This window comes from Achroia grisella, unplaced genomic scaffold (genome assembly GCF_030625045.1).
Source record: "Achroia grisella isolate CSIRO2021 unplaced genomic scaffold, CSIRO_AGI_Agris_v1 utg540, whole genome shotgun sequence".
NCBI lineage: Eukaryota > Metazoa > Arthropoda > Insecta > Lepidoptera > Pyralidae > Achroia > Achroia grisella.
In genome coordinates this window covers 630601-643752 of record NW_026712925.1, presented here as the reverse complement: position 1 = coordinate 643752, position 13152 = coordinate 630601, and the positions used below count along the sequence as shown (strand labels likewise).

The following is a 13152-nucleotide window of genomic DNA, read 5'->3' as shown; positions in this document are numbered from 1 at the left end:
AAGCTTGACGCTTCCTATTATTAGCAAGCTCGATTGAGGGTTGTGAAAGTTCCACACAGTCCATGGTAATTGGATGGGTAAGAGGTCCCCCACCATCAGGAGGATCTTCGTCTACACCCACCTTCATCGTTTTATTGATGGAGGTGGGTCATACAAAAACTAACACTCACCGAAACCACTCGTTAAACAAATCACAGGACAACACAAAAAGGAATATATACAAACTCAACACAGTTTGACGTTTAAAATTAAATAAAGAATTAAAACTAGCTCGACCACGTGTTTACCCAACCACAGATCGCTCGGCAAAGATCATCATATACTTGTTATAATTCTTTTCAGCTTCGTTACGCTGTTTAATGACGTCTGTACATTCTTTATCCGACCAAGGAGGGGATGGAATTTTTCCTGAAGCACTATTTTTTATAGGAAATAGCATATCAGCAACTTCCTTCATAACCATTATTAAACTATTCGAACATTGGTGCTCATTTCCGTGAGAAACAGGAGGTAGTTTTGAAATCCTATTGCCTACATATTGTTTAAACGTCACCCAATCTGCATTCATTAAGTTATATTTAAGACGAGGACCGGTTTTCCGATTTGGAGGAATGGAATGAGGTAAAGATAAAATAAGGGGAAAGTGATCACTTCCGAATGATGAGTAGTGAGGAGACCACGAAAACGAAGAAGCTAAATCAGAAGAACAGAGAGAATCAGAGAAATATCAGGGACGCTAACACCTTCATTTGGGCCAGTTCTACGTGTTGGTACACCCGAGTTAACTATACATAAGTTATGACTGTCGATTATACTTATAATTTTCTCACCGTAATAATTAGAGGTGGTACTGCCCCACGATTGATGTTGGGCATTAAAATAACCCATAATAAGAAAAGGTTTAGGTAAAATAGATATATTTTTTTCTAGTTTTGAATATAATTGAGAAGAGGGGGTAGGAATATATAAACTAACAAAACAAATACTATTTACTATTAATGCAATAGCATTAATTCCATTAAATGCAGGAAGGGAAAATAATAAATATGAAAGGGAGTTTTTGACCAATATGGCAACACCGCCATATCCGTCAGCTCTATCATCACGAAAACATGAGTAACCTGGAATCTTAAATGGATATCCAGGTTTTAACCATGTCTCTTGAAGAGCTATAATGAAAGGGGAAAAATTGTTTATCAAATAAAATAGATCAGATTTCTTATTTGTTATGCTACGACAATTCCACTGAATAATGTGGGCTTTGTTGTCCATTGTGAGTTGATAAAATTTGAGATATAACATTCAGGTTGGCAGCGTTGGACGGTGAAAAATTGGTTTGTGTCATATTAGATTGCGTCAAGAATTTAATTAACATAAATATAATATCAGCAACTGATTGATTATTAGTATTATTATTATTACTTAGTACACAGCCATTTGAGGGCGCAGGAATGTTATATTCATTAATTAAGGCATCATGAGCAGAACGATCATATCCGCGTTGTGGTTTCTGTGGAGAACGTGGTTTAAGTGTAACAGTTTTTTATAAGAAGATTGAATATGGCCTGATTCGTCTTTTTGTGGAGAAGATTAGATATGTGGTTTAATGTCTGAGTATAATTTACTGGTTGGAGGATGAAATTTCATAGCTTCAGCATATGAAACACAGAAAGAGAAAAAATAAAAATAGAAACCATGGCTCACACCATGGTTTCTTTAATAGCTTTTTGGCGGGAATATTCAGGACACTTCTTACTAATAGCGAAATGAGAACCATTACATAGAATACAGCATATTCTGTCTTCATCTGCTTCACATTTATCACCAGTATGACTTTGTTTGCACTTATAACACCTTGGATTTGAACGACACTTCATGTCCAAATCTACAACAATTGTAGCACTGTATGGTTGGATAAATGTATAGATCTACAGTTAATGATGTATAAAACATAAATATTCTTTTTGGCAAAATTTGCCCATCAAATGTTATAACAACTGTTTCAGTGTTAATAAAGTTCGTTTCTCCATCATTTATAGTCTTTTTTTTTATTCTACGTATTTTTAAAATTTTTCCACAACCTATAGGTACTGAAATATTGCTAATTACTTCATCATCTGTCCAGTCTTTAGGAATACCTCTTACAATACCCATGCGGGTCACATTAAAAGAAGGAATAAATGCATTATAATTATAGGCAATTAAACTACTGTGGTTTAAAAAAGAGTTAGCATCTAAAAAGTTTGAAAAAGCAAGAGCCAATCTGTTTCTTCCTATTCTTTTGAGGCTGCCATTCACAACATTATAAATCTTATTTGTATGTAAAAACCAACCAAATGCGATGGGGTGTAATGTTACATTATCTGTAGGATTTGTTTCATTTTTTTAACATGAACTACAAAAGGTGCTACATCTTCAGTATTGTACAAAGTCCTATTTACAGAAGTGGGTGAAGGAGTGGCTTTTTTGGATGTATTATTATTTTCAACTACTAGTTGTAAAATTATGAAGCTACTCACTACTGGTATTACATCTGAATTTTGATTGTCAATTACAGGTATTATTTCTAAATTATTTTTTTCCTCTTCGACACATTGACAGTCACTGTCTTTTAATTTTGTCTCGGTACTTTTTTGATGTCTCCTACGCTTTTTATTGCAGTGTTTGCTAATGCGGCGTTCGCCCCTTACTCGCTTACGTTTTGTGATTGTAATATTAGACCCATCAGTATCCATACTAGATTCATATAAAATATCAAAAGAATTGTTAAATGGAATATTTATATTTGCAGACACCTGGGGGACTGTTCCCCCAGGGTCTATAGGTGGGTCCATTCTCAATAGATATTATATATTAAAGTTACTTACCAATATTTGCAGCAACTGCTACTACTATTAATAAATATATAATTAAACAATTAATCTAGTCTACAATATATAAATAAAACTAATCCTTATATATAGTAAAATTAAATTAAACAAAAAGAAATCCAAAAAACACTCCCGGCGTTTCGAACATTTCCCGCGCTTTTTTCCATAGACTCCGTTCTCAGTTGACAAGTTCAAAAATCTTAGCTCAGTTATTATTATTTTTTTATATTATTTTTTTTTGTCTCGGTTTTCTCATCTTTGTGAAAGGCAAAATAATTCAACCCATACAGCCATTGCCTTCAGTGGTATGGAAAACTAAACTTCTAACGTTTTTACAAATCTATCTCTTCAAATGATAATATTACGTATTCACTATTCAAATATACAGTTATAAGTTTGTATGTTCTTCAATGAACTCTAGTTGGAGTACGAGGTCTCCACATTATAATATTATTTTATCAATTTATCAGTAAATATGAAGTGCTGCAATGCGAATTGTTGGCAATCACAGAACACAGTGACCCAGTAACTGTACCTCATAAACCATTTGTTTTATTTTTTTTATGGAATCTTCCCTCTTTTGTTGCCATCTAAACTCAATAATTTCTTTTATATCACTGTATTGTCTATAAGTATACGAATAAATCAGGGATTAGTATTAAAACTTTTTTCCTTCTTTGAATTTCACACTTTGTTATGAATTAGCAAGTTTATTAGCTTTTGCGTTGCTAACAACACCGACGTGAGCTGGTTTCCAGAGAAGGTTAAGAAGGTTAAGAAGGTTGTCCTTTTTAAGATATTGTTTAAAGTCATAAATTTTCTAATATAGATATGACTTAAACATACCTTTCGTATTTCGTACCGTAAATCATGATCAGTAAGACGCTCTTCAAGTGCAGTGGTATAACGAATATCCAGATTCAGCTATAGATGTATATGGTATTTCAATTTTATAACTGAAACCGTATATCCTTTGTCCGTCCATCCATCACTACTCCGCGAGTTAGAGCCTAAAATTATCAATCATTTACATTCGGTCATAAACTTCTAATATGATTTCCATAGTTGTATTATGAAGCCTAGTGACCGTCAGATGCGGTACCGAGGGAGGGTGGATTGGCAGAACCCTCACAAACATAGAAAAAAATCTGACAAAAATAGATATTCGGCGCTATAAAAGCAAGAACTATCATTAAAAGCATGAACAACTTAAGCCGACACATCTGTATTAGATAATATTGATGTTAGAAATCACAATTTTTCACAGCAATTACAAATAATTCGGGTCTGATATTTAGATATTTCCGCTTTCACTTAATAACTCTACCTAGTTCTCCCGCCATGCGCCACGGCTCATCCATGGGTGACACCGGAATACGGGATACGCCTCCACCCACATCGGCTCCTGTAGTGTTGATGACAGAATTGAACCCCTACGACTGCCACCAACACAACAACACTACAGAGTCTTAATATAATATAATGAGCATTTATAATGAGCCTATTAAAAAAAATATTATAGGTACTGTAATATTCACCTACATATAATTTTTATAAATAAAATAAAAATACTGCTTCTTCACAAAAACATGTATTTTCGAGTTACTTAGAGTATATATATATATATATATATATATATATATATATATATATATATATATATGTTTTCTATTTTAAAAGAAATTATATATAAATTAAATACTAAGGTATATATAGTAACATATTTTAATGTTTTAATAGGTATCAACCTTTAAAGGATTATTACTGATAAAAAATATTCAAAGATCTTTATTTTGATTAAATTACAAATTATTAAAAATAACAGTTAACATTATCTAATAGGAATGTAGGTACTAATCTAAAAATTATTAAAGTAATATTTTTCCATTGTCTTAATCTCAACAGACAAGTTTACAGAACCTGCTTAAGTCCTTAACGTAACGTGAACATAAGTCATCAAGCTAATTAACGCATTTAAATCTTATGGCAATAGACATTAGGTAGCAGTTATTGTGTATTAACAATATTGTTATGCTAGTTGGAGACTAAAGTGTAAATAATAAAGTAATATAGGAACGACAGCCGTAACTTGTAGAGAGACGGGGTCGACTGAGAAACGCTCAGTAGTCAGGCAGACGTAATCATGGTTCCATTCAAACAAGTTGTGCTTTTGTGCTCCGCAATCCTTGCTGTCGCCACTGCTACGACCGTGGAACAGTGCCCTGGTGAGTCATGGATAAATAATAAATACATATTACTAAATAAGATATACCTGTACTTACTTAAGAGACAGTTACAACATCACAACACCATCTATCTACAGTTATGCAAGTCGTCTTTAAAAATGTTGTAAATGGGTAAATTAGATAATAGTTTAACTAACGACTGTTGTAAGTAATAACATATTTGTCCAGATTGATTTGATTGTTTTTATCGAACAAAATATAAATTGTAATTACAATAATTTCTGCCCATCACACTTAGAACGATTCTACAATTACCTATTTCATTGCTAATTAGTATTTACGTATATTTAACTTGTTTGTCCTCATGTATGTAGTACTCAGAATATCACACTATAGTTATCTTAACGAACGACATATGTACCGACGTAGGTAGGTCCATATGTCGTATAATTATTATCCGAACTGCATAGGTATAACTGATTTAAAGTGGATTTTTGTAACCAATTAATGAGTATGTACCTATTACCTACTATTAATATAAATGATATAAACTATTACCTAGTTCCGTTTGGAAATATAGAAAAAATGTAAGGATGAAATAAACGAAAACAAACAAAATTGAATTTTATAGTACACATAGGCATCATTAATAAATCGTAGGTAGGTACGGAAACATTCCGTTTTATCTGTTTAGTCCGAAATCCTAAAAATAAAAACTGGTTTTGTAGTGCCCAAACAAAAGTAAAATAAATATTAAAAGTATGGGGACTCACAAACTCTAGCTAGCAGCCCTGCTTTGTAAAGCTGCCATTTCTAACTATTCCAAAGAAACATTTGTTAGTTTTCTTACTGTGGTATTGGATTGTCGATAGTTAAGTACCTATTTATGAGTTGCCGATTCATAATAAAGAGTAGTGTTAGAAGACAAACGGAAGAAACGGACTTTAATACACTGAATAATATACTCTAAGAATTGTAAATACCTATAAAGTGGTTAAATAAATAAGTTTAGTTAAATATAAAAAAAGAGATCAAGAAGTAGTGCATGCAGAACATAGCAGCTTTCGCAAACTGCTATTACGTCGTACTTATTGGTACCACTTCTAATCCTGCACATAAAATGGAGACTGGTCATACTAAGTTCATCTAACGGGTCTTTAGTCCTTTAGGATGATATAATCATGAAATGGTTAAGTTACGCATTAGGTACGTATCATTACTTTAAAATATTATTTACTTATTGCACCAAATGTATTATGGAAGTGATATATTTGAAAAAAAAAAACATGTTTGGTTTATTTTCTCTGCAAAAGGGGTCGAAACGGGGGCGCTCAAAATTAGTATAGCATAATTCTAAATAATAAATAACGTGGTGGAATATCTAAACCTTTTCCCATAACCTGTTCCGTAACGTAAATATAAATCTATATTTAATTATAGTGTCTGACACGTATTTTTCAGATTTTTACTAGACTACTAGCTCACTCGGTGTAAAATAATTATATTTTGTTATAGAAGGTAAAAGTAAAACAGGTACTATAACACTATTAAGTTATAAAACAACACTTGATGCTAAATCAAATGCTCTTATAACAGCTAGTACGATACCTACACTAATTAAATATACTATATATGCGGCCAAGGGTAACCACCGATAATTAACTATATAGGTAAAAAATAACAGATTATTGAAAAGTAATTGTCACTCCATTCACAACCTAGAAAAGTAAATCTAAATACGAAAAGGTATCTAGCATACCTATATTAAAAAATATCAAATTATTATCACTTTGATTATGTTTTTTCTTCACAAGTGATCTAATATAGCGAATCAAATTGTTGGGACCTAATAATTATGTAAGGGTATTTGTCTCAAAGTCATGTTTTTTGACAATTTACCTAGCTAGAAGTAATAAAGTTTCAAATTATTTTTATTTGAAACTTTCATATTAGATAATTCCATCACGTACCTAATGTGGCCCTGCACCTCTCCACATCCCAGGGTAAAAATCTAATGTTTTTTTCGATTTAGCACTGTCTTGTTGTATAGAATACACGATTAATACAGAATTCAAGTTAGTTAAGCGACCCGATTTCACATCATAATCATCTGACATCCTCATCCTTCACTAATGTATTCAGCGTATTCCAGTAGTCGTACTTCCAGTTTCATCCTGGAAATCATCAATTTTTATTTCTGGTGATGTCATCATTGCGCTGAGTGAATTTATTACAATCAGTGAAAATATTAGTTAAATATACCTACAGCTAATTTGCTATTATTAACAATCGTATGATTATAGGATAATAGGCATGACATCCAAATCCTCTGAAATGGCAACGGATGAGTGGTCTGACGGGCATATATATATATATATATATATATATATATATATATATATATATATATATATATATATATATATATATATATATATATATATATATATATATATATATATATATATATATATATATATATATATATATATATATATATATGGGTGACGGTTACCACTTACCGTTGTCGGTATCGTAGATCGTCATCTTGTTTACCATTCAAATTACTTAAAAGAAGTCACTGGCGATTTTCTAACTTGCTTACTCACCTTCAGGGTCAAGCGGTGGTCGCTATGAATATCGCTATGAAGCTGTATATTATGAAAAAATCGGGCAAGTGCGAGTCGGACTCGCTTACCTAGGGTTCCATTCAAATTTGAGATTACTTACCTACTTTTACTTTAAATAAAGACTAAATGAAGTAATTACAACTGTATATCCATTTTTTTACATACTGTACTTTATAACTTGTATTTTCTGTGGTGTGTTAGATATGGCATTTTAGTCTATTTACTTGTATCGTATAATGCTGTAATTAATTCGGATTATTGTATCTGGATCATCAGCAAATTTTATTTAGTAACACTATTGATATATAATTATGGCATAGGACAATTCAATATGATCATTATCAAAGGACCGCAGACCAGATTATGATTTTATTAGAATTGTAACTTGATACCTCTCCGCGATCCCAAAATCAAGGCTTACAACAATATACCCGTTTGTTATCAAATTCTAAAACGTAGATGTTTGTTAGGTGAACAATTAGCGTCGACCACTTAATTCTTCTTGAAATAACATTCAAAGTTAGAATTGTGAAGTCACTAGCGGACTCATATTTAACAATAACGTGACCCTAATCTGTGTTTGTATGTTTTGCACAAATAATATTTTATAACTGAATAATGGAATTAATTTTTAATAATTTGCGAATATCCAAACAACTTTCATACAGACATGCAACATCTTACGTGTAACACAAATACACACAATAATTCGTATGCAGAGCATATACAGAAGTATGACGCATAATATCAGATACCACGATTCTAACATCATTTGAATTCAAAATTTAAGTTAACTATAATATTATTAACATTGAATGTTATTCGAAACACGATTCTGCGAATGAAAAATGTAAATAGACTCTAGGAACTTCCGTTTAGTGTACTCGTAATATTTCATCTGCACAAAATATTATAGAAGTGTTTAATAATAACACTTCATGATATTCTATATAATTAAATAAAGTTGTTAGTAGGTAGATATATACCTATTTGTAATTTCCAATACACAGCTTTTCACTAATGTACCTATACAATTAAAAAATATCTGTCAATATGTTTGCTATTCTTAATTATTAGTGTTGTTTACTCTTGTTTGTTTAGGTACTTGTATTTTAGAAAAAATATTATAAAAATAAACATTTTAAAACCATGCGGACTAAGTCGCGGGTAACAGCTATTTAGGGTATAATTATATTTGGTTATAGTATGTAATATTATGTTATCTGTGGTTATAGTGAAAATATATATAACAATTAGAGCTAAACCAAAACTAGTTTAGATATGTAGGTACAGATAATGTAAAGTTAATAGAAATACATACAATAAACCATTTAATTGTCTGCGAAGACGTTGAAACAATGTTAGAAGGACGACTGGAATGGTAGCAATTCATAGCATCACTCGTATATAGAGATTAACAGCTTCACGAATATTACGTTGATTGACCTGACGACCGAAATGTCAATAGTGACATTTTGGTCGTCAGGTCAAAGGCCAATATCGACACTAGCATATAATAAAGGCCTTTACTATATGCTAATGTCAATATTAGCATTATTCGATTAATTTTAATATATTTTTTTAATTATGAGAAAATTAATCATGAACCTGTATGAAGATATTCCCTTGGAGGTGTTTTGAACAGAAATTTTAACGAATTTAAACAGTTGTTTAAGTTATTTTTAGAAGAGGCTCTAAAAAAATAGATTTTGTAGATGAGCATTTTTTGCCTCATTTTTCATTGCTGATCCGTCCCTCGTGGTGTTATATAGCCTACAGCACTGTGCCTATTGCCACATATTGTGCCCACTGCTGTAGGCTATATACCTTTCTAACACTGAAAGAATGTTTAAAATTGGATCAGTAAAATCGGTGATTATCCCAAACAAACAAATATATTTATCTGTTTGTATTATTAGTATAGAGTTTTAATTACAATGCAACTATAGGGAACAACGCCCTGCAACGGGTGATAGCGCTAAAGTTCGGTAGACAGAAAAACAAAATTAGCAAATAGGCCATAGCCCATAGGAACTCCTATTTGCGCTATTGAGTATTGAACACTTGCTTTCTTGAGAGAGCTCTATCCATAAAGTAAAAATAAGTGTTCTTGAAAAAGAATAATTAGATATATTTGCTATATATCTAATTATTCTTTTTCAAGAACACTTATAAAGCCTGTATGTAGCATTTCTGAATTCTCATCGTGAAGGTACATTTCTATACATACCCACATATACATTGTTTTATTTTTAATTCACAGACAAGTCTATAGAGAATCTTTCGGAGAATGTACATCTCAGTCCGTGTAAGAAAACACCCTGTCTTTTAAGAAAAGGAACTAACCAGCACATCACTGTACATTTTACACCAGGTAAGACTGCTCACATACTACCTATCTCTTAATGTTATTTATATAAAGTGCAATTTATACGCTAACTGAAGAAAATATGTAGTAGCATTCGCATATAGGTATTAAAAAATATAATATAATATTATAAATATGTAGTTTAATTGCGATATCTCAGTTATCTTTCTTGCGAGTCCGAGTTCATTAGATACCTATATATTTTTGAACTCATCAGATATGGCAAATATCAAATAAAATAATAAGGTAGTGATAAATGTGCAAAATCCCGAGGTAACATCTCTATTTCGAGTTATAAATATAATATTTTCATACAACATAGTATCTTCCCTGTTTCATTTTTAAGTAGGTATCATTTTAAAATTGTCAACCCAATGAACACATTCTGCAGATAAAATACCTACCTACATATCAAACCGAATTAGATATGTAAGCTATTTTCTGCAATGAATGACTTCCTATAAACAATCATGTCTGTGTGCTATACGAAGCGCCAATGTATTAATTATGTAGCCCTAAAAGCAGTACTAATTGATACGTATATGTATATTGACTTCAGAAATAAGTAAGTTTGTGTGTGTGTAAGGTAGTACCAATACCTTACCGTGTAATTTTTTCGAAATCAAAATAAAGCGTTTAGTGTTATATTAATTAAAGTATTAATTTAGAATTGCAAATTGTAATTGTTTACAGACAAAGATATATCAGTAGTGAAGAATCACGTCACAGCTGAGGTATTTGGAGTACCTCTACCATTTGTTGGGGTGGACGGTAACTCTATTTGTGACAAAATAACAACGGAAGATGGTGAGAAGGCATCGTGTCCTTTAAAAGCAGGCACCAAGTACACCTACAAAGATTCCTTCCCCGTTCTCAGTTTTTACCCAACTATATCAGTGAAAGTACACTGGGCACTAATGGCGGGAAAAAGTGAATTTATGTGTTTTGAAATACCTGTGAAAATTGTTTAATTGATTCATTTTGTTTATTTTTATATTTTTATACGACAATATATGGAGATAGGTACTTTATATAAAAAACTACGAGTACTACTACTGGTATGAGTCTTAAGCTTGTATCAAATCCAAATAAGAAATTGCGTAGGAACAGCTTTTTCCAAGTAAACAGATCAGGTGCTAAGGGTATAAATAAAGACACAAATAAAAGAACCTATTCATATAAGTACACAATAAATTCCAATGGAAATAACTGTATTATTTATAAGTTTTTTTAATTTGCCGATATATATATATTTCTTTTTAAAATAATTAATAAATTTCTAATTAATCCTAGTTATAGTAAAATTAAAATTAGTAACTTAAATAGGGACAAAATTTAGAAATTGCGTATGAACGTAAACACTCCGTTGACATTCTTTTCTACTCCTGTGGATTAGAAAAGAAAAGAACTTGATGTTAACGAAAGTTTGTGCAACCAACTACCTTAATAATAGATGGTTATGGGTAAACTAGACTAGTACGAGTATCAGCAAGCTACATTGGAAAGCTGTCCCACCAAATAGAAAGCGGTAGGTAATAAACAGTGATCCTATGGATGTGGCATGGTAAGTAACCGTTGCTTGCTGTATCTATAAAAATAGGGAAAGGCAATGTGAACAACCTTACAAGTTGTTCACTAGTTGCTTTGTTGTCAATCCTATTTTAGTTCTACAAACTTAGGAGATCAGTTGACAATTTTTTTATTGCCATATTCGTAGCTGGATATTTATTTACAGATGACGTACCTACTTGTGTGTACGTCATCTTGTGTGTATGTCTTGTTGTGTTTGCTTACAAATTTACGAACCTCCTATTCTTTGAATAATAAACGAATATTCTAATGCTTCATTTTAATTTCAATTATTATGTGGTATTATAAATAAACATCAACTAACTATTATAATATCATGTAAATTGTATTCATTAGGTACAATGTATAACAATGTAATACACTTAGTTTTTTGTAGGTACCTACCAAATACATTATTCATAAACTTTACATTATAATTACGTACATTTCAATATTTGTATTCATATGTCATAATTTGATATTGATATAGGTATGTAGGTAATAATATACATTAATAATATTTACTGATATAAAAGTTGACTATAATATATAATAATAGGGCGTTGTTAGTAGGTAAACAATCAGAGCTGTAAACCATAAATATACTATGACCGACGAAATATCATATATCTGGCCAATTCCAAAAATTTTGTGTGACTATTTATGCTTTTGACAGACTCACTGATGATAGAAATCTATACCAACTTTATGCTAAATATCGGTAAGCCCCTGTTGAATTCATCAATAATTGACAATCCATCTGACATCTGAACACTGGATAAAGAAGGAAGGTATGTACCTACGATGATTGCGGGTACGCTTCCTCGCACGACGTAAACATTTGTATTCATTAGCATGATTGTTGGTATTGTTGTGGGTTTAGTTATTGTATGTATATTATGTATGTACCTACTTACAAAAAAATATTTAAGTATTTCTATCAATTGTGTAGTACCCATATCACAAACTTGTCAATTTGGTACAAAACAGTCCAGAGTTATCATTATTTGAAAAATGATTCCGTCATTTTTTAAACTACATTTATATCACACGGATATAATATAAATGTAAATATATAAGTTATACACTAATAAACTAAAGTTACGCACTCACAACATTTTTCGAATCTCTTTTTAGTATTAGTGGAGATTTATATCTCGGTTCTATACGCACAAAGTCGAGAGGTTATATGCGAAAAATAGAGTACAATGTAGTGTAGGTAGTAGGTACAGTAGGTATTTGGATAACTATTTATGGGAATTTAATGAACGTAAGCACCTACTACGATTACGCATTCGTTCATCCGCAAATCTTCAGGGCGAGTACCACACATTCGTCACAGGCAGCGTCTCTCCTCGCACCACAAGGAATTTTTAGAGTTTATTTACATTGTTCTTAATTCGTTATATAGATATGTCTAATAATAGTAGTAAATAGATATCAAATTATTAGTCAGTATCTTTAACATTATAACTCGTACTTATAAAAAATAAGGTCAAAAGTTGCTAGCAATGAATATAAACGACTTT

General features: G+C 31.4%; 1 protein-coding gene and 1 long non-coding RNA gene across 2 annotated transcripts; one reads left to right on the top strand and one right to left on the bottom strand.

The window, feature by feature from the left end:
• Positions 1–4966: 4966 nt before the first annotated feature.
• LOC131847625 (NPC intracellular cholesterol transporter 2-like) lies at positions 4967–11271 on the top strand. The gene is made up of 3 exons (XM_059197235.1): positions 4967–5095; positions 9950–10060; positions 10748–11271. The coding sequence occupies exons 1-3, from the start codon at positions 5014–5016 to the stop codon at positions 11023–11025; spliced, it is 471 nt and encodes a 156-aa protein (XP_059053218.1). The 5' UTR covers positions 4967–5013; the 3' UTR covers positions 11026–11271.
• LOC131847626 (uncharacterized) lies at positions 7041–9122 on the bottom strand. The gene is made up of 3 exons (XR_009357723.1): positions 9008–9122; positions 7852–7925; positions 7041–7230 (listed from the first exon to the last, which is right to left on the bottom strand). It is a non-coding gene; the product is annotated as an uncharacterized LOC131847626 (long non-coding RNA).
• Positions 11272–13152: the final 1881 nt, after the last annotated feature.

Bases quoted from the DNA above. Each gene is read 5' to 3' on its own strand.
- LOC131847625 (XM_059197235.1), top strand. From the start codon at position 5,014: ATGGTTCCATTCAAACAAGTTGTGCTTTTGTGCTCCGCAATCCTTGCT. The intron at 5,096-9,949 runs GTGAGTCATGGA...TTTAATTCACAG, and splicing joins GACCGTGGAACAGTGCCCTG to ACAAGTCTATAGAGAATCTT. The intron at 10,061-10,747 runs GTAAGACTGCTC...AATTGTTTACAG, and splicing joins CACTGTACATTTTACACCAG to ACAAAGATATATCAGTAGTG.